Source organism: Pogona vitticeps, chromosome 8 (genome assembly GCF_051106095.1).
Source record: "Pogona vitticeps strain Pit_001003342236 chromosome 8, PviZW2.1, whole genome shotgun sequence".
Lineage (NCBI taxonomy): Eukaryota > Metazoa > Chordata > Lepidosauria > Squamata > Agamidae > Pogona > Pogona vitticeps.
The window spans coordinates 9,606,552-9,633,206 of NC_135790.1; the positions used below are offsets into that span (position 1 = coordinate 9,606,552).

A 26,655-nucleotide genomic window follows, 5' to 3' on the forward strand; every position below is an offset into this window, starting at 1 on the left:
TAAACAGCGATTTCAGTGGAACGGATTATCATCATCTAGCGAGGCACCACTGCACATGCCTGCCACTGAGATCTGGGCCTGCAAGCTCAGGGACCACTCCAGGAGCATGCCCAGATTGCACACCTGTGTTTTCAGCAGGAATGCAACCCCGTTTATCACAGGTGGAAACTCTGCTTCATGATCCGCCTTTCAACTGACCAGGGAGCACCTCTGTCTTGGCTGGATTAGGCCTCAGTTTATTCCCTCTCATCCAGTAAATTAGAACCAAAAACGTTTCCTTGGAATAAGATGGAGATAAGATTTGGATGACACCAAATTTCACTTACCCTGGACAACCTCGCCCAGCAGTTTTATGTATAGATTAAATAATATAGGGACAAAAGAGAGCCTCGAGGGCTCCACGGGCCAATGGCTGGTGCATAGAAGAGGGGTTCCCCACCACTACCTCCTGAGATCTGATATCAAAAGCAGCTGGGAGGTCCAAGGTTCTCAACAGGAACACATTTCCCCCATCTTGTTCCCTGTGTAGGTCATCCACCAAAGTGACCAAAGCAACTGCTGTCCCATCACCAGGCTTCAAGTCAAACTGAAATGGATCTGGGGATCATCCACCTCATCCAGAAACACTTGGAGATGAGAAGACGCCCTGCTGTGATGTGACTTGCCTAGGAGGGGAACATTTGAGACTGGCCAGCAGTTGGCCAATAGTTGGCCAATGCTTCAAGGAAGGACTTTTTTCAGCAATGGTCCCATTATTGCCTCCTTGAAGTCCTGTAGGGTGGGATCCTGCCCTGCCGCAGGGAGGCTTTCCTCGCTCGTCCACCCACCCAGCTCCTCCCAGGCAGCTTTTATAACCAGAGAAAAGCAAGGACCCAACAACAGGGGCGGGGGCTTCTCCCCTCTCCAAGGGTCCCATCCACAACCTCAGGGCTGCAAGGACGGAAACGTATCCGTTAACACAGGCAAGCAGGTTGCCAAAGTTACATTCATAGGACCTGAACTAAGGAGAGCTTGTTTTCGTTTTGCAACTGTTACAAGTCTAGGCTCGTTTTACAATTCCATGATATTATATGATTATATGATATATTTCACAGAATTTTTAATTTGCACATTTTTAATTGGCGCGTTTCACGTCCTCCGCAATCCCTATATTTCATAAGCCATTCCCAACCTTAAATGGGACAAAAAATAAATAAATGCGTAACTCGTTATTCAGAAGTAACTTCCCGTGCTCTCAAGGAAGCATCTCTCTCCCTTATGCATCTCTTTGCAGGAAGAATTGATAATACGTAATGCGCCTCTTCGACCAGCCCCCGCGCAGCCACGTCTTTGCAAATATCATCCAGAATAATTAGGGAATGCTGGGAATTATAGTTCAAAGAACGAACTTGGGGAAGTTCGTTCCTTGGGCGTCGTGTTCCGGAACTTGCCGCTGCTTGAAGACATTGCATCAAATTTGCTCCTCCGTTCCTCCCACCTCCGCCTTCCCCTGTGTGTGTGTGTGTGTGTGTGTGTTGGCGGGGGGGGGGGGGATATGCAGGCCCCGCCCCTTTCCCCACCCACCCCCGTCCTGGGAGCGGGTGGGCGGGGCTCCGGCCAGAGGCGGCGCGCGTGGCTAAAGCTCGTCCAGCTGTTGCCGCCGCCGCCGCCGCCGGGAAAGATGCGGCGCGTCCCGCGGGCGGGGCTGGCGCTGCTGCTGGAAATCGGGGTGCGCGCCCTGCTGCTGGGGCTCTTCTTGTGAGTGCCGAAGCAAAAAAAAAAGGGGGGGAGCGGGAATGCGGGCGGGGGGGTCGCCCCTGCAGGGGATGCTGGAAAGGGGGGGGCACGCCGCCTCGCCTCCCTCCCTCCACCCACCCCCCGGTGTGCTCTGTAACCTCCGTGTAACGGGGAGCGGGAGGGGGGAGCGTTGTGTGTCCGTTTGTTGATGCAACGTCTCATTGCCTGTAGTAGTCGGTTCCCCCCCCCCCGCCACCGAGGAGGGCAGTGCAACGTTGCTGCAGGAAAGCCACGTGGTTGGCTCTTCTCCTCTTCTTCCTCCCCCCCATCACTCCCCCCCCCCGGGAAAGGTATGTTTCTGCCGTGATTCCCGGCGATCGGGAGACAAAAGCCGGGCCGGTCCCGGATTGATCGTCCTAGGCGGGCATCGGCTGGGTGTAATTGGCCGGGGCGGGGGGTCCGTGGGGGGTGTTACTTGTTAGCCGGCCAAGCGCTCTCAAGGGATGATGCCTCGAGTGGGGCCTCCCGGCCTCGCAAGGCATCGGGGGCTGTGACGCCTACCAGTCCCTGGGGAGACCGGAACTCCACTGCAGGTAGTTCGCGGGCCAGGATGCAGATCCTGTACCTGGGGTATGTCGGGCTTTATGAAGCCTCAGGGAAATGAGCTAACGTGAGGGATGGGAAGGCCTGGGGGAGGAAAGCTGTGTTCTTTCCAGAAAAAAATGGAGTGTGGAATATGTTCTTTTACAATGATAAATGATATGTCTGCAACATGGTATTCAAACTATATCACACGAAGACCTTAATGAAAGCCTTCTGAGACTTTCTGGCTTTCAGTTCTCTTTAGAAATGCAAAATTTCCAAAAATATCCATTTTTTTCTGGGGGGGAGGGAGAGAAAAAAAAGGAAATGTTCAGAAATCTCTACCTAAAACCCTTTTTACACACAAGGTATGCATTCCTGCCTCTGGAAGTAACCCAGAGGTTGAGCGTTGGGGGCTCTCCAAATTCCGTCGTAGGGTTCCCATATACAGTTCAAATTAAACAATTGCCTAATGGGAATTGAAAGCTGAACCATGTGGGTTGTTGTTTTGTGGCAATTCTTTCAGAGAGTAAACGTCTGGCTAAGAGCTAGGAACCCTGAGTTCAAATCTTCACTCAGCCATGGAAATTTGCTGGGGGGGTGTGCCGGGGATAAAACGCTCCTTGAACTTCTTGCTTATTCCAACAACCCTATTAGGGTTGCGATAAGTCCAAAGTTATTTGAAAGCACATCACATTTTCCCAGTGGAATGGGGGGGGGAGATGATCTTCCGGGGAGGCTGCCTGATCTGAAATTAAGAAATAGATGTAATGCTATGACTGTATTGGATATAATTCTTTCCACTCGTTGGCTTATTCGGGTTTATTGGGAGGGTGAATCTGTGTGTATCCATGTTCATGCAGGAGAACCTGTCTCTTTCAGCCTCCTCCTGTCCAGATTTGCTGGAGTTCAATGTCCATCATCACCTCCCCCAGAACTAAAATGGCCACTGGTTAGTGAACATGGGAGGTGAACCCCAAACATCTGGAATGTGTCGGGCTAAGGACCACTTGATCTACCTTTTCCCATCAAAAGAACCCATGGGCTCAGCTGCCATATGTCAAAGGTGGGGTTTTCTCTGGTACATCATGGGGTAACGAGGTTCGAACCATTATTTGGTTGTTGATTGCAGGCCCCTGAAAAGCTCATTAGTAAGCCTATGTGGCCACTGTCCATGCTGGCTGAGGGATTCCGGGATTTGGAGTACTGAAAAGGAATTTGGCTGGAGGATTCTGGGAGTTGTAGTTAAAAATAAATCACATTACCAGGTCCCAGTGAAGCATCCCCTGCTTAATATGGTGCAGTGGCATTTCTTTTTGTGACGCAGGCATGAAAGGGAGCCCTCAGTGGCGGTTATTAGGAGGGTGAAAGACAGAGACTCTCCATGGTGTTGTCACTGCTGACGTCCCTCTGTTTGGATGGTCGTCACAGCTGTAGCCCAACCAGCTGAATAGCCGGAGTCCGAGGCTGATTTTACAGAGGCGAAAGGATGCCAGTAGCCTGGAAATGCAAATGGGGATGTATTTTCACAGTGCAGAATTTTGCCAAGACAAATAGCACAGCCTCCCCCCTCTCTCTCTCCAACTAGGAGAATGAGACTCGTGTCCCTGTTAATTCTGTAAATGCCCCCATCTTCCCATGTCAGTTCAAACCCTCACCATGGCTGAAAGAGAATTTATACTATTGGGTTTCTTTATTTTATTGATTTTTTTAAAAAGCCTGCTCTTTATCCTTGTGGATGTGAGGGCGGTGTACCAATGTGATTCAAGTAACATTCAGTACACTAAAAATGCTAGTCCAGATCCTTTTGATAATGAGAGAACAGAACAGACAAAATCAGCAGAATTTTTTAAACTAGTGGTTCTCAAACTGGGGTCCCCAGAGGGACTGCAACTTCCAGAAGCCTTAACCATTAGCCGTGCTGGCAAGGGCTTCTGGGAGTTGCAGTCCAAGAACCTCTGGGGACCCCAGGTTGGGAACCACAGTTCTAAACACATAAATAGGGCCATTTCAGGAAGCAAAAATGTGTTTATTTAAAATATTTCTACCCCACCCTTCTCCTTAAAGAAGGACACAAGGTAACTCTTACATCATTGAAAGGCAGTATTTAAAGCTGAAAACCATGAGTATACACTGGCAGTTTACATCATTAAAAGACAGCATCAAAGCTAAAACAATAAGTATGAAAATACTAAAGAGAAACAAACAAATACCATTCTGAGAGATGGTAAATACAAGTAGGACTAAAGAGCCAGTCAGAGCAGTAATGCCCTAACAATCCATTTAAAAGTCACCCTCAGGTAGCCAGTCACTGAGGGAAAGCCTCCCTGAAGAGACAGGCCCTTGCCTGCTTGCAGAAGAACAGCAAAGAGGGGGGCCAGTCTGGCCTCCAGTGGGAGGGAGTTCCAGAGTCTGGGAGCACCAACACAGAAGGCCCTCTCCTGTGTCCCCATCAGACGTGCCTATGGAGGTTGTGGGTCTGAGAGAAACGCCTCTCCCAATGATCTTAACACTGGAGCCAGCTCATCATGGGAGATACAGTCTTTGAGATAGCTCGGATCCAGGCCATTGTGGGCTTTGTAGGTTAAAAACAGCTCTTTGAATTGTGCCCAGAAACGGATCGGCAGCCATTAGAGCTGCTGTAACAAGGGGTGGGGGTGTTATGCGATCCCTGTAAAACAGCCCCAGCCGGCAATCTGGCTGCTGCATTTTGGACCCGCTGAAGTTTCCCGACACTTTCCATTGGCAGCACCACAGAGAGTGTGTGGCAGTAATCCAGCCGGGAAGTCACTAGGGTGTATGTGTCACAGTGGGCAGATCAGATCTCTCAAGAAATGAATGTAGATGGTGCAGTAGTTTTGATTGTGCCAAGGCACTCCTGGCCACCACCAAAACCTGGGCATCCAGGCTCAGGGATGAAGAACCCCCAAAGGGCACACCTGTGTTTTCAGGTGGAGCGTTCCTTGGTCTGCCTTTTGACTGACCAGAAGCAAAACATGCTATGAACTGTATAATATTGGGTGTTTTTTTTAAAATGCAGCTGATTTAAATGTGTGGAGTTTGCCGTGAATGAGAAAAAGCAGTCATAGAGGCTTCACAGATTCTTCGGTTCTTTTGATCAGCCATCCTGTGGAATGAGGAAGTGTGTCGTCTTTTCATGCATACAGTGGAGAGAGAATGCACTGCAAGGGAAACCCCGCGGGAGTCCATGGGTGGAGGCCAAAAGCGTTCTGTGCTTGGACCCCGTGTATGGAGACGCAGGGTATGGCAACGTTAGCAACAGGGAGCAATCTAGGCTTGGTGGCTTTGGAATGGTTTGGAACGAGGGAGCTGGATTAGACCGTTCCTTCAATTCATACAGAAATTGCTCCTGTGGCCTCTTTTGTTGCAGTTCAGTCAACCACAGGTTTGTGTTAGATCAGTCTGTCTTGGTCGGTTTGGTTGCAGTGTGTGCTCTTCTCACTCCCTGCCTCCTGCCTCCTCTTTTGCAATGGGTATCAACATGTTTGGAAACTGTCTGCTTCCATTGGCTTGTGGGTTGGGCTTTTATGTCTATGAAAAGGAGTTACAAAGTGCCAGGTTTCAGCTTTGTGTTTCTCTTTTTCTGCTTCCTTTTTTTAAAAAATCATTTTGTTAAGGGGTATAGCACGGCGTTGTTTCATTGCTGAAGAATCCGTTTGGCTCTCTTTTATTTCCGAAATACATTTCTGTCTTTTAAAAAGAAGAAGAAGAAGCATTAACGCCCACTGTCGTATTGTGCTATATAGTCTTCGTTGACTGATGTTGAGCAGTGTCAGCTTTGCAAAATTGGCAGGCAGTAAAGCACGTGTAAAGGTGAAGCTGCACAGTCAGGATATCATTTTCAGCCCTGTATAGTGCTTAAGTGTTGCAGTGCAAGAGTGGGGAAGTATTTTATGTGGGTGATCATGGAACAAAGGAAGGCTAATTGCCTTAGAGAGAACAAAGGAAACGACAGCAGATGTCAGAGCCAGCGGAGCCTACAGGCAACGCCCTGAGAGCTCTTTTATTTACTTAGCACGATTACACAGTATGTTGGAAGAGACACAGATAGGATATTAGTTACCTAATCGTAACCAGGATTGGCTGAAATAGCTCTTTGATCTTATGCTCTACCTCCAAGTCTAAGCGAAAGGGCAGAAGAAGGGGTTACCTTGCCTGCTAGCCACTGCTGCATCCTGCCAGGAGTATATGCACATCACTGGAACAGAATGCTGCTACAACCTTTAATCAGAAGTTTCTTTTAAATGTAAAAGATAAAACAAACATGCTTTTTTTTTTTTTCACTTCGAAATAGGATGGAGGGTGCTGTTTGCAGTCACGGTCAGACCACACCCAGCTTTATATGTAGTCACTGACATGTTGGAAGAGAGAGCGTGCACACACACACAGAGAGAGAGAAAGAGACAGACAGACACAGACATGAGCGATCTAGGCTATCACACCACGAGAAAACCGTGTTTATTTGGACCAGTTCTAATTGTTCCATATAAACAGTAGGCTCCAGCCTTAGACCAGTCTGAGATGGATTGGCCCCCATTAGGGATGGGTTGGAATGCTCTAGTCTAGCAAGAATGTCGTGCAGTCAGTGTTTTTTAAGAGTGATTTTCCAGTGGTTCCTGCAGAGGGCTACAGAATTGGATACATTCCTGTGTAGCTGGCTTCACAGTATCGGTATCTTATGGCTGTTTCAAACAGGTTTTGCAAAAAGGATTTTAATGCATATTGCAAACATTAACGTAAACTGCTTGGAAAATACATGTTGGAAAGCAACCTTTAAAAATCCTGCAGATCCAAACTTTCTGATCAAGATACAGAGTAAGCTCTCCATGGTGTCCTGGTTTATCAGCTAAACATTGAATTGCCATTTCTGCAGGATCACCGAACTTCTACCTCCCTTCCAGCGGGTCATACAGCCTGAAGAGATGTGGCTGTATAAGAACCCCTACATAGAGTCCGACCACGTACCTGCCAAACCCATGTTTGTAAGTATAACTTCATTCCCCCCAGTCATTCTCTGCATTCTAAGCTGTGTTGCCATACATGCGTGATATCTATACATCAGGGATCGGCAGCATGCACTGCAGAAGGTTATATGTGGTCTCCCTATCCCTAATGGTTGCAAGCATCCAATTCCCCCCTTTGAAAACTGAAGCCATATTTTTCTGCAAGAAGAAGGGAGCATCTTCCTCCGGGAAGCATCTATGAAACTGAAGCAAATGGTGCTGCCACAGGTTACCGAAAACGTGGATGGAGGGCGGTCTAAGATTGGCAGTGAACTTCATTCTCTTCTGGATTAAAAAAAAATCTAGACCTACATTTTCAGCCAAGGAGGAGCCCCCATAGTAGGTCCTGTGCAGAGAAAACTGTCCCCTAGACATGACCAAGTTGTATCTCCCCTCCCCCCCGTGTGCCATGTAGTGTGGTGATCACATCAACCCTGTGTGGCAGATGGAGCCTTCATGAGATGGTCCTCTTTTACCTTAGGAACGTACTATGTTGCCTTTTCCAAGTCAGACTCCTTGTCTCTCCAGTCCAGCATTGTCTGTTGAAACATGTTAGGAATTTTTTAAGCCTCCAGATCCAGGGTGGGACATTTAAATACTCAGGTGCTGAAGAATCTGTGCAGAACCAGACCTACAAGCTAGACATTCTGCTTTTAATCGTGTCATCTGACTGGTTGGTTGCAAGTAGCCTTGCCTCCCTTCCAGCAACAAGCTGGGTGCGAAACAGTGATGAAAAGCAGGCAGGGCCAAAAATAAATAAATGACGATGGTCCCAACATTTGTTGTTGTTGTTGTTTTTTTAACAAAATTCAGTCATTATGAATGTATAATGGGGCAAAAAGCCTGTTCCAGTTTGCAGAGAACCAGGAATCTCTAAAGCGGGTGAAGAGGTTGTGAATTTCTTTGGAGTCAAAAGATGACAAGCACTGTACGTGAAATCCTAAACCTTGGCCTTATCCATATGGCTAACCCTACTGTTAGCCTTTGGTGCATTGAAATCTCAAGGGGGGGGGCGGGGTCAGGAAAAAAATAGCTGTATAATTCACTCAGTGCCAATTTTAAAGATGAGAATTAAAACATGTACTGCATTTTTTCTTTCTCCTCCTCTATCTGGTTGTGTTTTGGTGTTGCCTTTGCCCTCCTACTGACCCTCGTCCTGTCTCTACCCTCTTGTTTCAGCTCATTTCCTTTTTGTCTCCCCTGGTCTTTATTCTGCTGGCCAAATTCTTCATGAACGCAGATCAAGGGGACACACGAGAAGCTTGCTTAGGTGAGTTCAATGTGATGGGTTTAGGAAGGACACTTACCATATTTTTCCGTGTATAAGACTACCCAATGTATAAGACGACCCCCACTTTTCCATCCCAAAATAAGAAAATTTTATCCCTGCTTTACCCCTCCATTCGGGGCTTAGGAAATGGAGGGGTAACGCAGCCGCGAAAGGGCTGCAGGATCAAAGGGCTGCGATCCTGCAGCACTTTGATCCCTTCCCCCCCTTACCTCTGTGTATAAGACAATCCTCAATTTTTTTATCTAAAGAAAAATACGGTAAGTTGAAGCAGCATTCTATCACAGCCAGGGGGAAAGGAAGGGAGGGACGGAAGAAGGAAAGAAATTAGCTAAAAGGGTTGACAGAGCTACTTAGGAAGATAAATCACACAAGAGTCCCTTTCTTTAGGCTGGTAATCTAAATCTGAGGTATGGCATACAAGGAATAAAAGATGGGGATGGCAGAGAAAAAATGGGAGTTACCTGTAACAGCTTAGCAAACGTGACTTCTGCTTTGCTCTGCACTTGAACTGAAAATGTCCTGCGGGAGTGATGCCAGCGATGGTATGCCAGCGTGCACTGTTAGATTGAGCAGGTAAAAATAACCTAGCTACCTGTGTAATTTCAGAGAGGGGGCTAGACCTGCTTCCTTTGACAAGGAATTCCAGAAGCTGTGGGTAACCACAGAAAATACACCTGTATTGACACTTTCCATTCTACGAGGCAATAAGAGCAAAAATGCTGAGATAAGCTGTAATCCCTGGTCTGAAATTTTCTGACGTGACACTAAGTTGATTGTATTTTAATGTTATTTTATTTTTATTTTATTATTCCCATTTCATTTTTCTTTATTTTATTGGTGATTCTGTCACAAAGTTACCTTTGACATGGGATACAACTCCCATCGTGTTAAACACGTTTTCTGGCTCTGGTGCGCTTGCTCTCTACCCGGTCCCCTGTGGCAGGCAGAATCGTGACCGTGCGCTGGATCAGGGTGGTGTGGCTTCTACTCAGTTGCTTTTCTGTTTTCTGTCCTTGCAGCTGGCAGCCTGGCTCTTACCCTGAATGGCGTTTTCACCAATGCTGTGAAGCTGATCGTGGGCAGGTGATGACCCTTCTTGGTGCCTTTTTTCTTTTGTTTCTTTAAAGAGAACCAGTGTTTACATTTTGATGGACCCTTGCCGGGGGACAGGCCTAGTCCAGTTACAGAGTGAGATGGTGGACTGAAACCCTTCAGGCCGCAGCGGGTCTTGGGTTGAACTCTGTACCCCCTTCTGAAGGCTTCTGCCTCCCCAGCCATCCTTGCCTCTTCATGCTAGAAAATTAGCACAAGGAAGGAAAGTTCGATCCTAGCCCACTTCTACTTCCTGGACCATTTTTTCTCAATGTCAAGCATTGAAAATGTGATTCTTCCCTTTCCGTGCTTCAGCCTGGAAGGAGAACAGTTGTACTGCCCTCCTACCACCAGGTTCTTGTATTAGTATTGGTGTTACTAAATTCAGCCTAAAGGGATGCATTTTGTGCTGAACATGATTGCTGAAAACTCCGTTGGTGCCATTGATTTTTATGCTGGCATTCTGAATATATCACCCTGGCATTCTTATGCCTTGTATTAGCTCCTGCAAGTGCCCTTTGGAACGGCCTGGAGACCTGTTTCCTTCTTTCCGGAACAACTGTCAAATCAGTGAAAGACACCAGCTTGTGAGGCCTCCCAAGATGGGTTATGGGAAGAGCGGGTGGGGTTCCAGGACCTTCTGGGAACGCTGAATGTGCAGGAAGTCATTGTAGGATATAGATGGGGAGGTTCTGGCCCAGAGTTATAATCCAGCCCTTAGCAGATTCCCTGCTGATGTATTTCCAAGACTCTTCCATGCAGTTCATGGAAGATTCTTATCAGAGAAGAGAACTCCCATTATCCCCATTTGAGGGATGGCAACAAGGGTTCCTTGGCATATGGAAGAGAAATTCTGTTGCTGTCTCAGATTCTGATTCAAGATAGCCACGAGACCTTACTAAAGCAGATTTTCCTTTCCTCTCAGCTTTTGCCACCAGGAACTGTGGGAACCTCCCCCTGAGAGTGTATTTCTCCACCAGCCCATTCCCACTGGAGATGAAGGCAGGGCAGCAAAGACAGGTTCCCGCTGGAGCTTTAGCAAAGCAAAAGCAAAGCGTGCTGCTTATATACCGCCCCATAGCGCTTCAAGCACTCTCTGGGCGGTTTACAAGTTAATTATGCAGGCTACACATTCCCCCCCCCCCAGCGAGCTGGGTACTCATTTTACCGACCTCGGAAGGATAGAAGGCTGAGTCAACCTTGAGCTGGCTACCTGGGATTGAACCCTAGGTCGTGAGCACAGTTTTAGCCCATTTCCCATTAATATCGGGCTGCAGCCACGTCTCCCTATGTCAGCTCCCCATTCTACTTCCCCTTCCCCAGAGTGGGGTCACAATCAGAGATTCCGCCTCACTCCATCCCTCTCCTCATCCTCTCGGCTCCTTCCTCTCCTCAGGATTGCTGTTAGAGTGAAAACTCACCCTTGGCTGTTCTTCTCTCCCTCTAGGCCTCGGCCTGACTTCTTCTACCGCTGCTTTCCAGACGGCCGAGAGACCTTACAGCTGTTATGCACCGGGGACGCGCATGTCGTGACGGAAGGGCGCAAGAGCTTTCCCAGTGGACATTCCTCTTGTGAGTTCCCACGCTGCCTTTGTGCTTTCCCGCCCAGGATGGGAAGCACTCGGTGGAGAGATAGGATGGATCTGGCAGTCAGCTTGCAGATCGATCCAGAGGTTGTTCATTGACAGTCATCTCAGAGTGCCCTGGGAAGAGGGTGGCCTGAATGAAAATTGAATCTCAGCCCATGTTCAGGAACTGGGCCAATAAGATCATGCAGTACAGAGAGTCTCAGATCAAATATATATGTGTGTGTGTCTACTCAGAATTAAATACAGTGGTGCCTCGCTTAACGATTGCCCCGCATTACTACAAAATTGCTGTACGACAATCTTTTTGCGATCGCAAAACAATGGTCTAAATAGGTTTTTTTCGCTTTGCGATGATCGGTTCCTGCTTTGGGAACCGATTCTTCGCAAAACGATGGTTTTTTTAACAGCTGATTGGCGGTTTCAAAATGGCCACCGGGTGCTTAAAATGGCTCCCCGCTGTGTTTAGGGACGGATTCCTCGCTATACAGGCAGAGAAAATGGCCGCCGTATGGAGGATCTTTGCTGGATGGTGGGTTTTTACCCCATTGGAACGCATTGAACGGGTTTCAATGCGTTTCAATGGGGTTTTTAATTTTGTTTTACGATGTTTTCTCTTAACGGCGATTTTCCTGGAACGGATTGTCATCGTTAAGCGAGGCACCACTGTATATATGTCTACTCAGAATTAAAGCCCACTGTGTCCAATATGACTTGCTGGTGCTTCACCATAGCGCTAGATTCTGCACGGAATCTCTCTCTCTCTCTCTCTCTCTCTCTCTCTCTCTCTCTCTCTGTCTGTCTGTCTATCTATCTATCTATCTATCTATCTATCTATCTATCTATCTATCTATCTATCTATCTATCTATCTATCTATCTATCTATCTATCTATCAAAGGTCACACTGTTAGGAACCCGTCTTCCAGGCTTAGCCTGTATTGTAGCCTCTCCTCGTTGAGTCCCACTGTCCTCCACCTTGTCTTCCAGTTGCCTTTGCTGGCCTTGCCTTTGGATCCTTCTACATAGCAGGGAAGCTTCACTGCTTTGCGCCTGGTGGGCGAGGGCAGTCCTGGCGCCTGTGCGTCTTCTTAATGCCCCTCTTTGTCGCCATGCTCATCGCTTTATCCCGCATCTGTGATTACAAGCATCACTGGCAAGGTGAGGGGGAACTTTCTGAGGGGAAATGGGCCGGGGCCAGAGAACTGGGGAAAGCACAAGTTGGGGTGGTGGAAGTTGGATGCCCTGTTCAGCACAAGGATTGTGCATGTTTGACCTCCAGATTTGGTTTGTTTATTTATTTATTTATTTATTTTGTACCCCGCCTATCTGGTCAATACGACCACTCTAGGCGGCTCACTCACTCACTCACTCACTCACTCACTCTCTCTCTCTCTCTCACACACACACACACACACACACACACACACACACAGCAATAGACAGTAAACAATGGTTGGACTTCCACAGTGGTTGTGAGAATTATACGGGGAGTGACCATGGGATACATAACTGCTGAGATCTCCTTGTGGGGAGGGATGTGTTATAAATGAAGCAACAGCTGATCAGTGACAGTATTCGTTTGGTGCAAGATGGGATCTTGTGATGCTGTTACCTAGCCCGAGGGGAAATGGGCTTTAACTCTTCTTCTGCACTCTTTCCTTTCCAGATGTGCTCGTTGGTTCGGGAATGGGCTTCACATTTGCATACCTCTGCTACAGGCAGCATTACCCTCCGTTGACTGACCCTGAATGCCATCAGCCGCTACAATGCAAGTCCAGACTCTCGGCCTCCGAGAGGCAGAAGCTAACACTCTCCGGCTTTAGCTTAGATGTATAAAAGTCACAGCAGATTACCACCTGCATGCCCTGGGATCTGGATGAGACGGGGGCACAGCTGCCCTTGTTGTTTTGTGCCTGGAAGAAAAAAGGTGATGGTACCTCTTTCTTTGCAGGTCTTTTGGAAGAAAAACGAAGGTAGTGTTTGGCTTGTGTGATGGATAAGCAAAGCCGCCTCCCCGGTCATCCCAGGCCATCTCAACAGTCTTAGAAGTTGGGGCTGATCCTTCGTAGCAGCCCATTTACAGGCTGACCCATGCCAGCTTTGAAGGTCTGGAGCACAGCAGACACAAACAAAACAAGCAAAGTCCAGTTCTTTGCCACAAAGCCAGGCCTTCCGCTTGTACCTTGTTTCCCCACCACCCAATCTCGATGAGTGTGCTGGCACTTAACAGAAGATGGCGTCTGCAAAGCAATTGCTCAAAATGATGCGAGCAGGCCTAGCTGCACAATAAGGAGGGGAGGATGTCACCGTGTCATGTAACAACTTACAGACTTCGGGTTCTTGTGGTGGGTAAATGTGGCCCCTCCAGATCTTGGTGCAACTCAGGTGAGCTTTAGGCAGCTTGAGCAACCGCACGCGGACTTAGAAATGGCAGCCTTGCAATATCTGGAGCAGCACAACTTGCCAACCCAACTGTAGGAAGTGGAGTGTGGTGTAGAAGATCAAGGACTTGGGAGACCTGGCTTTCTTGGTCATAGAAACTGGTCAGCGAGCTGGTAAAACCACTTCTGAAATCTCTCAGAAAACCCTCATAGGGGTTGCTGTAGGTTGGATGCGACTTGATGGCACACAGCATGCACACTCTAAGGTGTCATAGGTTTTTATGGATAAGATCAGTGGTTCCCAACGCTGGGTTCCCCAGATGTCCATGGACTAAAACTGCCAGAAGCTGAGCAGTGCTGGCCAGGCTTTCAGAGAATTGTAGTCTAAGAACATCTGGGTACCCAAGGTTGGGAGCCACCAAACTAGATCCTTGAATGGCACACTCTTCCCAGGTGTACTGAATATCTCTTTTGCTTATATAGATGTTTAAATAAGTTTAACAGTACAGCCCAAAGCGGATCTACACAGAAATCTCTGTGAGATTTCTCCTTATGTCTGGATCAATGAAGGTTGGAACCCAACAGCACAGAGTGAGAAATGATAAACAGCCAACTGGCCCAAGACATCTTGTGCCCTGCCCAACATGGTGCCCCCTTCTCCACTCTACGTACTAAGAGTCACAGGAGTGGCTTTTGAACCTTCCTTGAATAGCATTCTCCACACCTGAGGGCAGCAGGCCAGGTTCAAGGATAAGGACAGGCTGTGTGGCCCACCAAGCTGTGTCCTTCAATGGAGAGGATCTGTTGGCAGAGTCGGGAAGAACAATTAGGAGCAACGGCTGTGGCTGCCATCATCCCCAACATGTGTGGCTTCAGGCCGTTGTCTCACTGTCCAACCGGAGGCCTGGATTTGGTGAACCACTGGATGAATAGCTCACGCGTTTGATCAAGTGGACTAATCCACAGAAGCTTCTGCCATAATGTATGTTCCCTTCAACAGAACTGCCAGCCTCTCTTCTTTTGGGGGGTTTGCTCCCTCTGATGGCCTTTCTGCTCTTCAGAGCTGTGTGTGTTCCCCCAGCTGCCTTCAGAAGCAGAATGTATGTTGTATGGACCAAGCTCTTGGAAGGATTAGCACTGTGCATCTTCCCACACAATCACTCAGCATCCATTTTGAGGAAACTAATTTAGAGCACGGTGGGCAAAGTACAGCTCTCCACAGGGTAGATAAAAATCAATGCTTTAAAAAAATCAAATTTGATTTAAATCATAATTTAAATTGAAACATAATTTAAAAAATTTTAAATTGGCCCCAAATATTTTTTCATTTAAATTGTAATTTAAACCAGAGGTCGTCAACCCCCAGTCCACAACCCCGTGTTGGTCCATGGCCTGAGCCATACCAGGGAGACAGACCTCCCGCCCCCCCCCCCACTTGCACTCCCCACACCTGCTTTGCGTACACACGCGTGTTCCAGTGCTGGTGAGCGCTTCCCCACCCCTCCACGCAAGCACTCCTGCACATGCGCAAAAGGGCGGTTAAGCGCTTGCACTGGCGCGCACATGCGCGTTCCCCCACCGCTTTGTGCACACACCCCGAGTGTGTGTGCATGCACCCAAAAGCGTGCCTTCCTCAGAGGCTCAGCCCGTCCATGGTCCCAAAAAGGTTGGGGACCGCTGATTTAAACCATATCCACCCTGGCCCTTCCTCAGTTTTTGGAGTCTGCAGTCCAAACAAATAGCCACCATATCTGGACTCAGAATCTTTTTTGACAACTTGTCTTGTGCTGCTTTTTAAGCCTGTGTTACCCTCGACCCTCAGTGGACAGATGCATTATCTCTAGGATGAGAATTGGGACTTCTTATTTTCCTCTTTTAATGTTCTGTACGTTTTTAGAGCCCAAGTCACTAGATGACAATTTTAATTGTTTTTGGCTTTGTTTTTGAAGTGTTTGATTAATAAAATTGATAGTACATTAGAGAACAAGAGTTCTGTCACATCATTGGTGCTCTTTTGAATGCTAAATGTAGAGAATTGTGTTGGGCATAATAGATCGTGACCTACTGACTTCACATTTCATTGTCTCCCCCCCCCCAACACTGCACAGTGGGTGTATCGTATTTTTTCATGTATAAGACTATACTTTTGTCTAAAATCTTTAGACTTAAAATTAAGGGTCGTCTTATACACGGAAGCTGAGAGAAAACCAAGTAGAGGGGAAAGCAGGGATCAAAGCGATCCTGCAATGCTTTGATCCCTTTCCCCCTACACTTGCTAAGCCCCACTTAGATTTCTTAATTTTGGGTTAGAAAAGTCTTATACATGGGGCGTCTTATATATGGTAGCTGAAAAAGCATTCAGCAATTACTCTTGGATGATGTGCTTGTGATGCTCAACAGGAGAAATCTACCTAAATGTTTCAAGTCAGTGCATATACTTGGGTGTTGTGTGTGTGTTCCCTTGCAGATAAGAACTATTTATTCCTCTAGTAAGACATGAGGTGTTTACTGAAAGAGATGGGGTAATACAAGATTATCCCGATACACTTAGGTCAGAGCAGAACTTGGAAGCAATGTGTTAATTTTAATGCATTAACTAAATTCATGACTTTTCCATTTGGCAAAGTAAGGACTTTGCTAAGAAATGCTACAAAGTCCTTTGCATTAATCAGGTGAGGTTCTGATGGACTAGACAAGGTTTTCCTCCTGCAGGAGTTTCCCCTCTTTCCCGGCTTGATGGTGGAGGGAAACTAACAATGGCTCCTTCTAACATGGAGAAGTCAAGGGGATTATGGGAGTGGTTGTCCTCGGGGGTTTAGTGTGTTTTGTTGGCATCCTTTTGACTACTGAGACCTTCTATGGCCCTGTGCTCCATGAAGAACAAGGTGGCCAACATGCAGCAGAGCATAGGTTAAAGATACCCCTTTCAGCTGCTGGGATGGTACAGCAGCTCAAGTAAAGAGGACAAGCAGAAGGAAAGGAGATGACCCTTAAATTGCAGCTGGATTAGCCCTCTTTCCTATATATTCTGATCAGATATGTGTGCCATGCCCTTCCCACTAGTGGTGAAGGACTGGTTGTGTGGGGGGGGGGGAAGAGTGCACCACTGTTTTGCATTCTGATCCGTTAACCCAGCCTGTCTATTAAAGTGAGTTGGAAGTCACCCTCTTAGGATGCCCTCCACTGCAGGAAAATACAGTATTTTTTGCACCATAAGACGCACTTTTTCCCCAAAAAAACATTGGGGAAAATGTATATGCATCTTATGGAGCGAAATATCCAGATTATTTTTTCCTGTTTTCTTTGCCTAAAAATTTGCTGCGTCTTATGGAGAGGTGCGTCTTATGGAGCGAAAAATTCTTCCTTTTGTTTTGTGCACCCATGTAACATATTGGCTGGGATCCTCTTTGTCTTTCATTGTGTAACTGTGTAAGATATGCCCAAGCAAAAAAGGATGGTGTGTGATTGTGCAGCTGTGCAACAGGATTTCAGCCCTTGTATAGGAACAAAACCTTAAGGACCTCAAAGCAGATCTAGTCCTAAAGTAAAAGCTAGAAAGTAGCACAATTCTAAATGAAAACTGGAACTTTTACTACATCTTGTAACATGCTGACATTTGTGTGATACAAATATTGTGCTATTCTTACCTTTGTGCCGTTCTTGACATAAATGGTCCTTCCGACTCACTTGCCCCACTGATTCCAACATGCCAACTCTAGGCATGATTCAGTGTGGATCTAGAATCCAATCTTTGCAGCATGTTTGTATGACATGAGAAAATACGTTCACACTTGCATGTTTCCGACAACAAACAAATGGTTTGAAGCAGTAATTGCTGCTCAAAAGCTGAAGCCAGTACTTTTAGGCAGAAGATATTAGTGCTTGTAACGTAACCAATGGATTAGGCAGCACAGCGTGAAAAACAACAGCTGAGAATGCAGACAGGTGGGAGAAGTAGCTTCACATTTGGGACCATTTTTCGTGGGATTTTTCCCTCTGTGTTTTGTGCAGTGAGAAGGAAGGAAATGGTTGTCTGTTGTAACTTGAAGAATGTTAGATATATGTCTCATTTCATCCAAGGGGTGTAGAAAAAATTCAGACGTTTTAACAGAAGCCAAATACATGACTGAGCATTAAGATACCACACATCACTTTCAGTTTAGAGGAACACAACTTTCTCGCTTCTCCCTTGTTTTCTGTACTGGCAGACAGGAAACAAGGCCTCACATGGCTCACAGACATCAAGATTCTCCTTGCAGAGGCCAAGAAAAGCTCCAAAGACAAAAGTATTTACTGAAAAAAGTTAAATAACTTCTTTTAAATAGATATATTTTACAAAGTGCATAAACTTTCAATTGTTGCGTGGGATTAAGACTGAACGAGGCTGAACTCCCATGAGCATCCCTGCTGCAGCAAGAGTCTGACCCAGAACTTGGTTGTGCTAAATAACGCCGCCGCTTCATAGCGGCAGGGTGGAGAGAGAAGGGGAAGGGATAATGCCGTGACAAACGGTGCAAACAGATCAGGGGGAATAAACAAGTCAAATGCCTGACGGTGAGTTTTGATACACAGCATGAGAACAATACAACAGAGTCATGTCCTTCTCCTGAACACACTGCTTACTGCTGCCACCACCCACCTTGTAGAAAGGATTCCATGAAAATCCCGGTAAAGCCATGGAGATTGTTAGCCACTCTCTGACATTCATGCCAAGACACAAAGGACCATCTCTGCTGGGTGAAGCCGTTCTGCAACCCTGTAACATCAGGTGCAGCATAAAGGGCCTGCATTAGCACTCATCTCGAAGCACTAGTAGGCCTATGCTTTGAGTTCTCCAGTATCCAAGCACAGGAGGACATGCTGGGGGAAAAACAGAACAAAATACTCTACTGTTCTGGCATGCGTCCAACTGCAATGCAGATTTCATTCACCAGGGACCGTGCTGCCTGATGGAAGTAAGTACCTTGACACTCTGATGAGGGCACCCTGCAATCTGAAATAGACTTTTGTTTTCACTGCAGTTTCTAGGAGAAACAGGAAATGGTTTTCCCCGGCTGTTTCCTTTCTTACCCAAGCCTCAGGTGCAGGTGAGGCAAGAATCCACTGCATTCCTCGTGGTAATTAGAGGTTTGCCTTGATGTCACTACTCCATGATTTCAGTGGGAATCTATTGTGGAGATAATGAATGTGTACAGGCCTGCTTTAACTTGCCATCCAGAACTCCAGGAAAGCAGACAGAAATTGGGGGTCTCAGTTGTCTTACGTTGCCTGCTAGGGTATAACCATGTGCTATCAAACACAGCTCCCAATGTGCATCAAGCTGGTGGCTGACTACTGCATTGGCTCTGTCTCTTTTCCTTAGCCCAGGTATACTTTTCTATGATAAAAATCAAGATTTAGCCACTGGTGAAATAGATGTTCAGTCACTGGGACCCACCTAGTGTTAATAAAAGCCAAGGACTGCAAACAAACTGTGTTCTTCTTTCAAAGTGTTCACACCAGATTAGAGAACCAGCTGGAACACAAAGTAAAGCCACAAATCTCCTAGCAACACGGCTCTCTGCCTCATGGCACAGTTGCCTGAACACCGCACAGCTCTCAAGACAGACAGCAGTGGGAATCCAGATTCTCCAGTAGGCTACAGCTATCTAAAGTCCAACTCATTTAAATAGAAGGGAGGTCATGCCATAATGAAAGGAGTGACTTCTGTGCAGAAGAAAGGTAGGAATAAATGTAGTGTTTCACGTGCCTATCAGTTTCTTCCTGGCCTGAGTAGCCAATTATCTGCTTTTCTGAATGTAGCTGTCATAACATACAGCAACAGCTAGCACATCATTCACACTGACTGTGGTTCAAGTCAAGAATAGCCTTGGACAGTCTTTTGCTTTGGTCTGTAGCTCCACCTGCTGGATGAAGCAGCAGCAATAAAGGAGGGTGTATAAATACATAGATAGATATATGTGTCTGTGTGTGTATATATATATATATACTTATAAATATCTATATAGATACACACACGTGTGTGTGTGCAAACATACGAGCACACACACAAACTCTTAAAAACAAAATGTATGGTACTGGAGGTCCCGTGTGGCCCGTGTGGCCTGTTTCCTACAGTCTGTCCAAACCCTTAGCAGCTTTACTCTCCTTGGAATATCAACATCCACTGTGAGGGCTTTCCAGCTGAACAGGGCATGGGGAGTCTGCACTACCAATGGATGCAGGTGGTATACCCAGACTGGCCTCCAATCAGAGGATGCAGCCCAGCAAGTCCAGAAGGAAGAGGTACAATCAAGAGACTGTGCTTCCTGTGGAATACATAGGGGTGGGGAATCCTCCAAAGCTCCAGTCAGTTGAGGTCAAGCACACTGGACACACGTCAGCTACAGATGAGAGAGGAGGAAGATGGCAAGGAGCCTCAATGCGCTTTCAGCATGAAATCTAAGGGAGCAATAGAAAAGTTTAGTCACGCTACTGATGAATTCCCTAAGAAGAATGGACATATAAAGCTGCTATTCAGAAACTGCAAACATTTTACAGAAGATACTAGGGGCAATTAGAAAGATCTAATAGTGTTGTCTTGGCCATTCAAAATCCCTTTAGAACTTTCTCAACAGGTGTTTTGATGCAGGTGCATCACTCATAATCAGAACAGATCATTTAACACTAACTGCTCTTGAAGAAAGCCAAGAGGAAAAGTGAAAAAATGACCTGGGATATCCATTATAAGATGCTAAAATGTTTTTATATCATACTGCAAATTGCAAGGGCCTTCATTTTTGAAAGTGTGCTTGCCAACCAGTGAAAACACCAGATTGGGTAGTAAACACTGGGCAAGTTCTACAGGGAGAAAAGCGATCAAAGCAGGATCTCCCTGCGGCTTTTTAAAGAGTAAAGGAAAAATTTCAGGACAACCCACTAAAACCTGCAACAAATGTTCCAGCCATGAATAACTCTGAGGTTTGCTATGCAATGATCTACATTATATCCATCTAAATCTACTAAGTGGATAATCTTGATACGAGAAGCTAGAAAGAACAACATAAAGGCTTTGTGAGGTGTGCCACTGAGACTTTTCTAAGAGCCACCATTTAGTCTGCTATGCAGTGTGTACATGGGCTGATTATCTCCAAACACTTTGGCCATGTGCCTAGTTGAGTGGCCAGTAGGTAAAATAAAACAAGCTAGAAAACATTCATGACATCAGTCAGTCTGAATGGCAAAGGGACTTACATTTGGAAACCAGACCACTGCAGCAAGTTATTTCTGATTTACGGAAGAGACTGGTCCATGCTGACGCCGATCGTTTGGTAGATCTCCTTCAGCAGCAATAGCACCGTGTCTTCTGACTCCCTGGACATTATGAATGAATCAATGCAGAGAGAAGGAGAAAAAGAATTCATTATAAGAGTGCTACAAAAAGCCTATACGGCAAACCTCTTGGAATCAATATGGAAGATCAGCTGCATTCAAATTACCTGGCAAGAGGAGAACCTCAGCTCCCATTCCCTTCTCATCTTCCCTCACTGTACTCCCAGGAAAGGGGGCAGAAGGGGGTGTTGTTGTGGCCCCCACTTTGAATAAAAGGCCCAGGACAATGGCTAAGAATGGCAGCAGGATTCTGTCTGCTGTGTTTTTCCTTCCATAACGGTAACCTTTTCCTAGCCCAGATACCATGAAACCAGTTAGAAGATCAGATGGCCACTCTTATTGTCTTGCCCACAAGTGATGGAAAATGGCACCATAAAGACCAGCCGGACAACACAGTAAGGACTGGATTCTGTCTGCAGGCTGCTAGTTGATCATTTCTGATCTATGCAGTTACTGGGAGCATTCAGTAAAACTAACATAAATAAGAACAGGCGAAGCTTTAAATATTATTTTGATTCTGGCTTTTAGCATCGTTTATTCTAGAGAGACATGTCATCCACTGCAGTAGATGGGCCCAAGAGAGCTTGATTCCTTCCAAAGTGAAACCTCTCAAGCCTCCTTTAGTCCCCTCATCGGGAGAAAGGCAACCTATAAATGATACTAAATAAACAAATAAAGTAAACTTTCTGGATGTCTCTTCTCAGCCTTCATTACTCAAACAACCCCCAAACCAGAAGCAGAAGTAGCCTACTAGAAATTAGAGGGAAAGATTTCACAAGAATAACTAGCAAGGTTTCTCATTATTAAAAGCCAGCTTTAAGCCTTGACATTTAGCAGCATTTACTGCACTAAAAAACTGGACACAAGGCCATCCAAATCTTCTAGAAGCGGTACAGGAAGGCTCAAGGGAATTCCCATAGAAAATTTTCCTTTCTTTGCACAGCTTACTTGAACAGGTTATTGCAAAAACAGTACATGGAAGAGAGAATGTGCACAATGCCTTGAGGCATTTGGAAAGAAGGTTAAATAAAAATGTAATCAACTTTTAAAAGCAAACAAATAAAAATCCGAAGTTTACCAGTAACAGAGGTGGCCTTGCAGGGCAAAGAGGTACTCGTTAAAGCTTTCAATTGGCTTCTCTTGTAGCACATAGTCAATGCGGTGGCCTCCATTGAGCATGCCCACATTAACTGGAGCAGGCTCTTCCTTCACCGGTGTAGCCGACTCTTCAGGTTTCTCTTCTGAATTAAAAAAAAAAGAAAGGAAAAGCCTGATAAGTGCAGTTAAAATTGGTTACCAGCTCAAATAGATGGAAGACCAGTCTGTCAACCAGTAGAGACTGGAAGGCACCTTTTCTGCCTGAGAAGGCGGGTGCTGTTTGCTTCGAAAGCCTCCTTTGACAGGCAGAAGCAGCACAGAAGGAAGAATTTTTACACCTGCCAAAACAGAGCAAAAGAATTTGCAGTTTGGTCAGAGAGTTATGCTATCCCAATTTCAGACCTGATGACTCCAGACAGCCTCACAGCTCCCTGGCTTTTTTTCATCGAGGATAATAAGAATAGCCAATATCTGGGCAATGCAAACTTAAAGAAATTTGCCATGTTACCCAAATATTTTAAACATATCCAGATGCACCTCACTGGGTCAACCCATTCAGTTTATCTGATTTACTTGCAGAGACTTGGAAGCATTTGTGAAAGATGGGTATGGAGAAGGGCTGAAGAATTTCAGGTGATTCGGGAGGAATTTTACCCTCCCACAGATCAGCCATGGTGCGCACACACGCATACACCCATAAGCAAACAAAATCTGTTGCCCTCAAACAAGTTCCTGCAGTGGTGGTGGCAAACGGGCTGTCCACCCTGACACAGAATAACGGGCAACCTTTCTTCCTCTTTGCAAGGCAGTTTGGTGAAACTCTACAGAGACGCAGCCTGCATTTTGTGCTCCCAATTTTTTTGGGGTGGGGGGGTGGGAAGAATGATCAGCCAGGATTCTCACCAACCTGGTTGCTTCTTGGAATTGGCTTCATCTTCCACTTCATGTTCTGTATCTCCAGTGGCCCCTGCCCCCACAGCTGGCAATGAAGTCCTGGTAAATGACTGCCAGGCCATTTTCAAAGATCCCAGTAAGTTGTTTTTCAGATCCATACTCATCCGCGTGAGGCCTTCTTTCAGTTCTGGAGAACAGAAAGCACCAACACAGATTTGCAAAGTAAATGCAGCAGTTTCAGTGGTCTATTTTCAACCCTTAGAAGCTGCTATTCTAAATATGCCATCAACAAGCTAGAGCAGATACTTTTTACCCATGGTTTGACACATCCATTTAGATTCAGCACCAATCCAATCTTAATACCCCTCAAGTTTCCTCATTCAGACTCTTCGATCCTGGCCTTCAAATGTAGACGATGCTCTCCCTCTGCTCCCATGCAATCCCTCAGTGTAGGGGCAGGGAAACTCAGCCCCTGGAGCCAAATAAGGTTCTCTGGGAACCAAACTGCCCCTGTAGGCTTACCCCATTAGCTATATCCCTCCACTACAACATCGTTATTGGGCTTCACAGCTTTTGGTATCGTCCACTCCTGTGGCGAATGGTTACATATTTAGAAAAATTTTTTGACTTATTCTTTACTTTTAGGCAGCCATGTGGCTATTTTATAAAATCCATTGCATTGTGAGTTGTTAACACACCATTACCAACTGGCCACTCCTCCTTAATCATTCAAGCTGCCACTTTCTGCTTGATACTGGGAATACATGTGGATGTTTCAGAACAGTTTCTGCCAGTAGAACCTGCAACCCATTATTTTGATATTGTCAAGCCTACAAAGCCACACACCAAGAATGGCAACTGGCAGGAAACTCTCCATGGGACACATGTGTTGAGTGTCCGGCCACCAGTCAAAAAAACAAGTGAGAGAGTATTACATGCTCTGTAGCCATGAAGGCCCAGCACGAAAATTTAGATCAAAAGCTGGCACTGTCCAGAATCTATCTGGATAAGAGTTGCAATTACTCAAGAGGAGCAGGGGAAAACTGGCACGAGCATGTATTCAAACAGCTTCCAGAAACAGAAGGAAGTATTTTTGAGCACGCTTGGATTCAAAAGGCCAATCATTGGAAGAGCTTCTGTTTTACCTAAATGCATTCTCTTCCTGCCTTTGTGGTGAGGAAGCAGCATCGGCTCAAATTCCACATCGGGGACAATCATGGGCTCAATCCTGTATGCCACAGGGTCAAACTGCAGAAGAAAGAAATAAGATCCACTTCACTATTTACCTATTTTCGAGGCTTCCTAAGAGTTCCTAAAATAGGTTAGAAGGAAACAATTCTCAGCCTGTTCTCTCTCTCTCATCAAAATCAAAATATAAAAACAAAACAGCAGCACACTTTAAAAAATCTGTATTCCATTAAAAAATGAACAGCTTAATCCTAATACCAAAGTGATCCAGGATGTATAAGGCTACAAGCTGCCTCCAAGGCACATTCCCCTTCCAAGACCTAGCTCTGGATCTTGGTGCTTCTGAGATCCATTTGGATGAGACACAGGGTAGCTCTTCCTCAGTGGCAGGCCCCAGAATATGGCACTTCCTCTGTAAAGAAGCTTGCCGCTACTTAAAAGTTATAAAAGTGAACTACATTTGGATGGTTGTACAAAAGCTGAGCCTTTTAAATATCAAAAGACAGGATAACAGTTCTTTCCGTTAAAATAAAGTGGAAGGAATAATTGAGATCCACTTCCATTGAGGGAAGCTTTCCAAAGTTGTGCTGTGAACCAGATAGCAGCTTGGTTGACACAGGGAGGAATGGACAAAACAAGATGGTCTTGCAAATTTCATTAGCCCAGTTTCCTTGGAGGTGGATCCTAGCTTAAAGGGTGGCTTATCATGTTCTGCATGCAAAAGGTACTCTTAATCCTTGGCTCCTCCAATTAGGGCTTGGAAAGAACTCTGGCTGAAACTCTGAAGAGTACGACAGACTGGAAAACACAGAGGCATCCTCTGTCCATTCCATGTAAGACTGCTACTTATCCTTCAGTTTCTGAGGCTTTAGAGCAGTGGTCAGGGAACAGGGGTAAATTACCCCAAATGGGGTAAAAATGAAAATCCTGGGGGTAATGAGGGCGCGACCCTAACCCCATTCCCTCCTCCTCCTCCTATTCTACCTGGAAGGGGGTCCCCAGCTGCCCAATCGCCCCCTTCCTGCCCCCTTCTCTGGCCCGGCTGCAACCAAGCCATGACGGATGGCGGCCGGTGATGGGCCCCAGTCGGTGGCATATGGCAGCCAAAGCGGTGGTGACGGGGCCGCCCATGGCAGAGGGTGAGTGGTTGGAGCGTCCTGGCCAAGAGAGGCCTCTCCTTCCAGTGCCTGGAGAGGTGGATTGCGGCAGAGGAGGGCGGGTGTGGTGACGACAGCGGCCTGGGCCAGCCTCAGCCTCCCAGCGCCGGGATGCCGCCGCCTCACACCCATTCCCTGTTCCCAGAGGAGCCCGTCGGGAAGCAGTGGTGCTCGCCCGGCCGCATGGATTCCTTCGGTGGCACCTCCATGTTGGCTGGGTGGGCCTGGTGGAGCCTCTTGGCTTCCGTGTGGCAGCTGTCGCGGCGCTTCAACAGTAAGGCTCGCAGGAGCTCTGATGCTGAGCCCCGATGTGGCCACCCCGACGAGCAGCTGCCAGAGCTGGTGCCGGAATGGGAGGCAGCATCAGGCGCCCCTGGCAGGCAAGCCACCTGCTGCTCTTTGATGATCACCCAGGAGCTGTCTGCTGGGGGAGAAAGAGAGCCGCCCCCGTGTGGCCAAAGACTGAGCGTGGCCCCACCAGGCGGAGGAGGAGGCTGCGGCAGTGGCCAGGTGGCAAGGCTGCGGCAGAGGCACTGAACTGGCTGTGTGTGATTGAGACGCACGTGACTGACATCCTTCCTTTCAAATCAAGGGGGTAATGTCGGCATATATACATTTTTTAGGGGGTAAAAGATAAAAAAGTTCCCTGACCCCTGCTTTAGAGTAAGGTGGAGAACTCTAATAAGCCAAAGGTCCAACTTTCTGATGCAGAATCCTCTGGAGATTATAAAGATCGCAAAAAAATTATTAATAATAAAAATAAAAAATTAACCACCACCCTGTAACATGCAAAGAAAGGAAGCTTGATGTGTGTAGAAATTTGCTTCTAGTTTCTGTAAATGCAGCGATGGTGATAGTGGGGAAGTTAATATGAGAGTAGACACTGTTACCTATTTAAAATGAAACACAGCATAAATTTACCATTGGTGGTATGGGAAAAACGGGGGCCACAAAATAAACTTGAGGGTCACCCCTGCTTTAAAGATCAAAACAGGCATTTTGGATCCAAGAACAGATTGGGAACAAATTGACATATATCAGAGCAATACAAGCCATACAGGAACTCCAGTTAAAAATCTGGAGGCTACTTGATGGTCTAGATTAGAAGAAAGGTTTTAACCCTTCAATAACAGCTGAAGAAAAAGCACACTGCGAATCTGATTTAGACTATACACTGTCCACACAAGAGGAAACAATCACACACCTACAGGTAGCAACACCAAAAGCGGTGTTCCCATAGACGGAGTCAGAGGATCTTTGCTGTCAAAGGCCAC

General features: G+C 46.5%; 2 protein-coding genes across 4 annotated transcripts in view; one reads left to right on the top strand and one right to left on the bottom strand.

Moving 5' to 3' along the window:
- The first annotated feature begins 1,561 nt into the window (after nucleotides 1-1,561).
- On the top strand, nucleotides 1,562-15,660 carry PLPP5 (phospholipid phosphatase 5). Of its 2 annotated transcripts, none has more exons than XM_072978987.2 (7): nucleotides 1,562-1,737; nucleotides 7,193-7,301; nucleotides 8,502-8,592; nucleotides 9,633-9,696; nucleotides 11,153-11,277; nucleotides 12,280-12,450; nucleotides 12,959-15,660. In XM_072978987.2, exons 1-7 carry the CDS (start codon nucleotides 1,661-1,663, stop codon nucleotides 13,126-13,128), a joined length of 807 nt encoding a protein of 268 aa, XP_072835088.1. In that variant the 5' UTR covers nucleotides 1,562-1,660; the 3' UTR covers nucleotides 13,129-15,660. The 2 variants fall into 2 exon arrangements, with proteins under 2 accessions (XP_072835088.1, XP_020641821.1); XM_020786162.3 differs by lacking the exon at nucleotides 1,562-1,737 and adding an exon at nucleotides 2,169-2,309.
- Nucleotides 15,661-17,962: 2,302 nt separating this feature from the next.
- The window catches only part of DDHD2 (DDHD domain containing 2), a 31,340-nt gene continuing 22,647 nt past the window's right edge, over nucleotides 17,963-26,655 (bottom strand). For both annotated transcript variants that reach the window (XM_020786132.3, XM_020786129.3), the window contains exons 14-18: nucleotides 24,182-24,284; nucleotides 23,050-23,223; nucleotides 22,123-22,285; nucleotides 20,907-21,026; nucleotides 17,963-20,114 (exon numbers count right to left, since the gene is read on the bottom strand). In XM_020786132.3, coding sequence (XP_020641791.3) covers nucleotides 20,945-21,026; nucleotides 22,123-22,285; nucleotides 23,050-23,223; nucleotides 24,182-24,284 — 522 coding nt within the window. In that variant the 3' untranslated portion in view covers nucleotides 17,963-20,114; nucleotides 20,907-20,944. The remainder of the gene's footprint in view (nucleotides 20,115-20,906; nucleotides 21,027-22,122; nucleotides 22,286-23,049; nucleotides 23,224-24,181; nucleotides 24,285-26,655) is intronic.

Excerpts from the sequence above, each read along its gene's own strand:
- PLPP5 (XM_072978987.2), top strand. The coding sequence starts at position 1,661 with ATGCGGCGCGTCCCGCGGGCGGGGCTGGCGCTGCTGCTGGAAATCGGG. Across the intron at positions 11,278-12,279 it reads TCCCAGTGGACATTCCTCTT|TTGCCTTTGCTGGCCTTGCC; the intron begins GTGAGTTCCCAC and ends CTTGTCTTCCAG. Across the intron at positions 12,451-12,958 it reads TTACAAGCATCACTGGCAAG|ATGTGCTCGTTGGTTCGGGA; the intron begins GTGAGGGGGAAC and ends TTTCCTTTCCAG.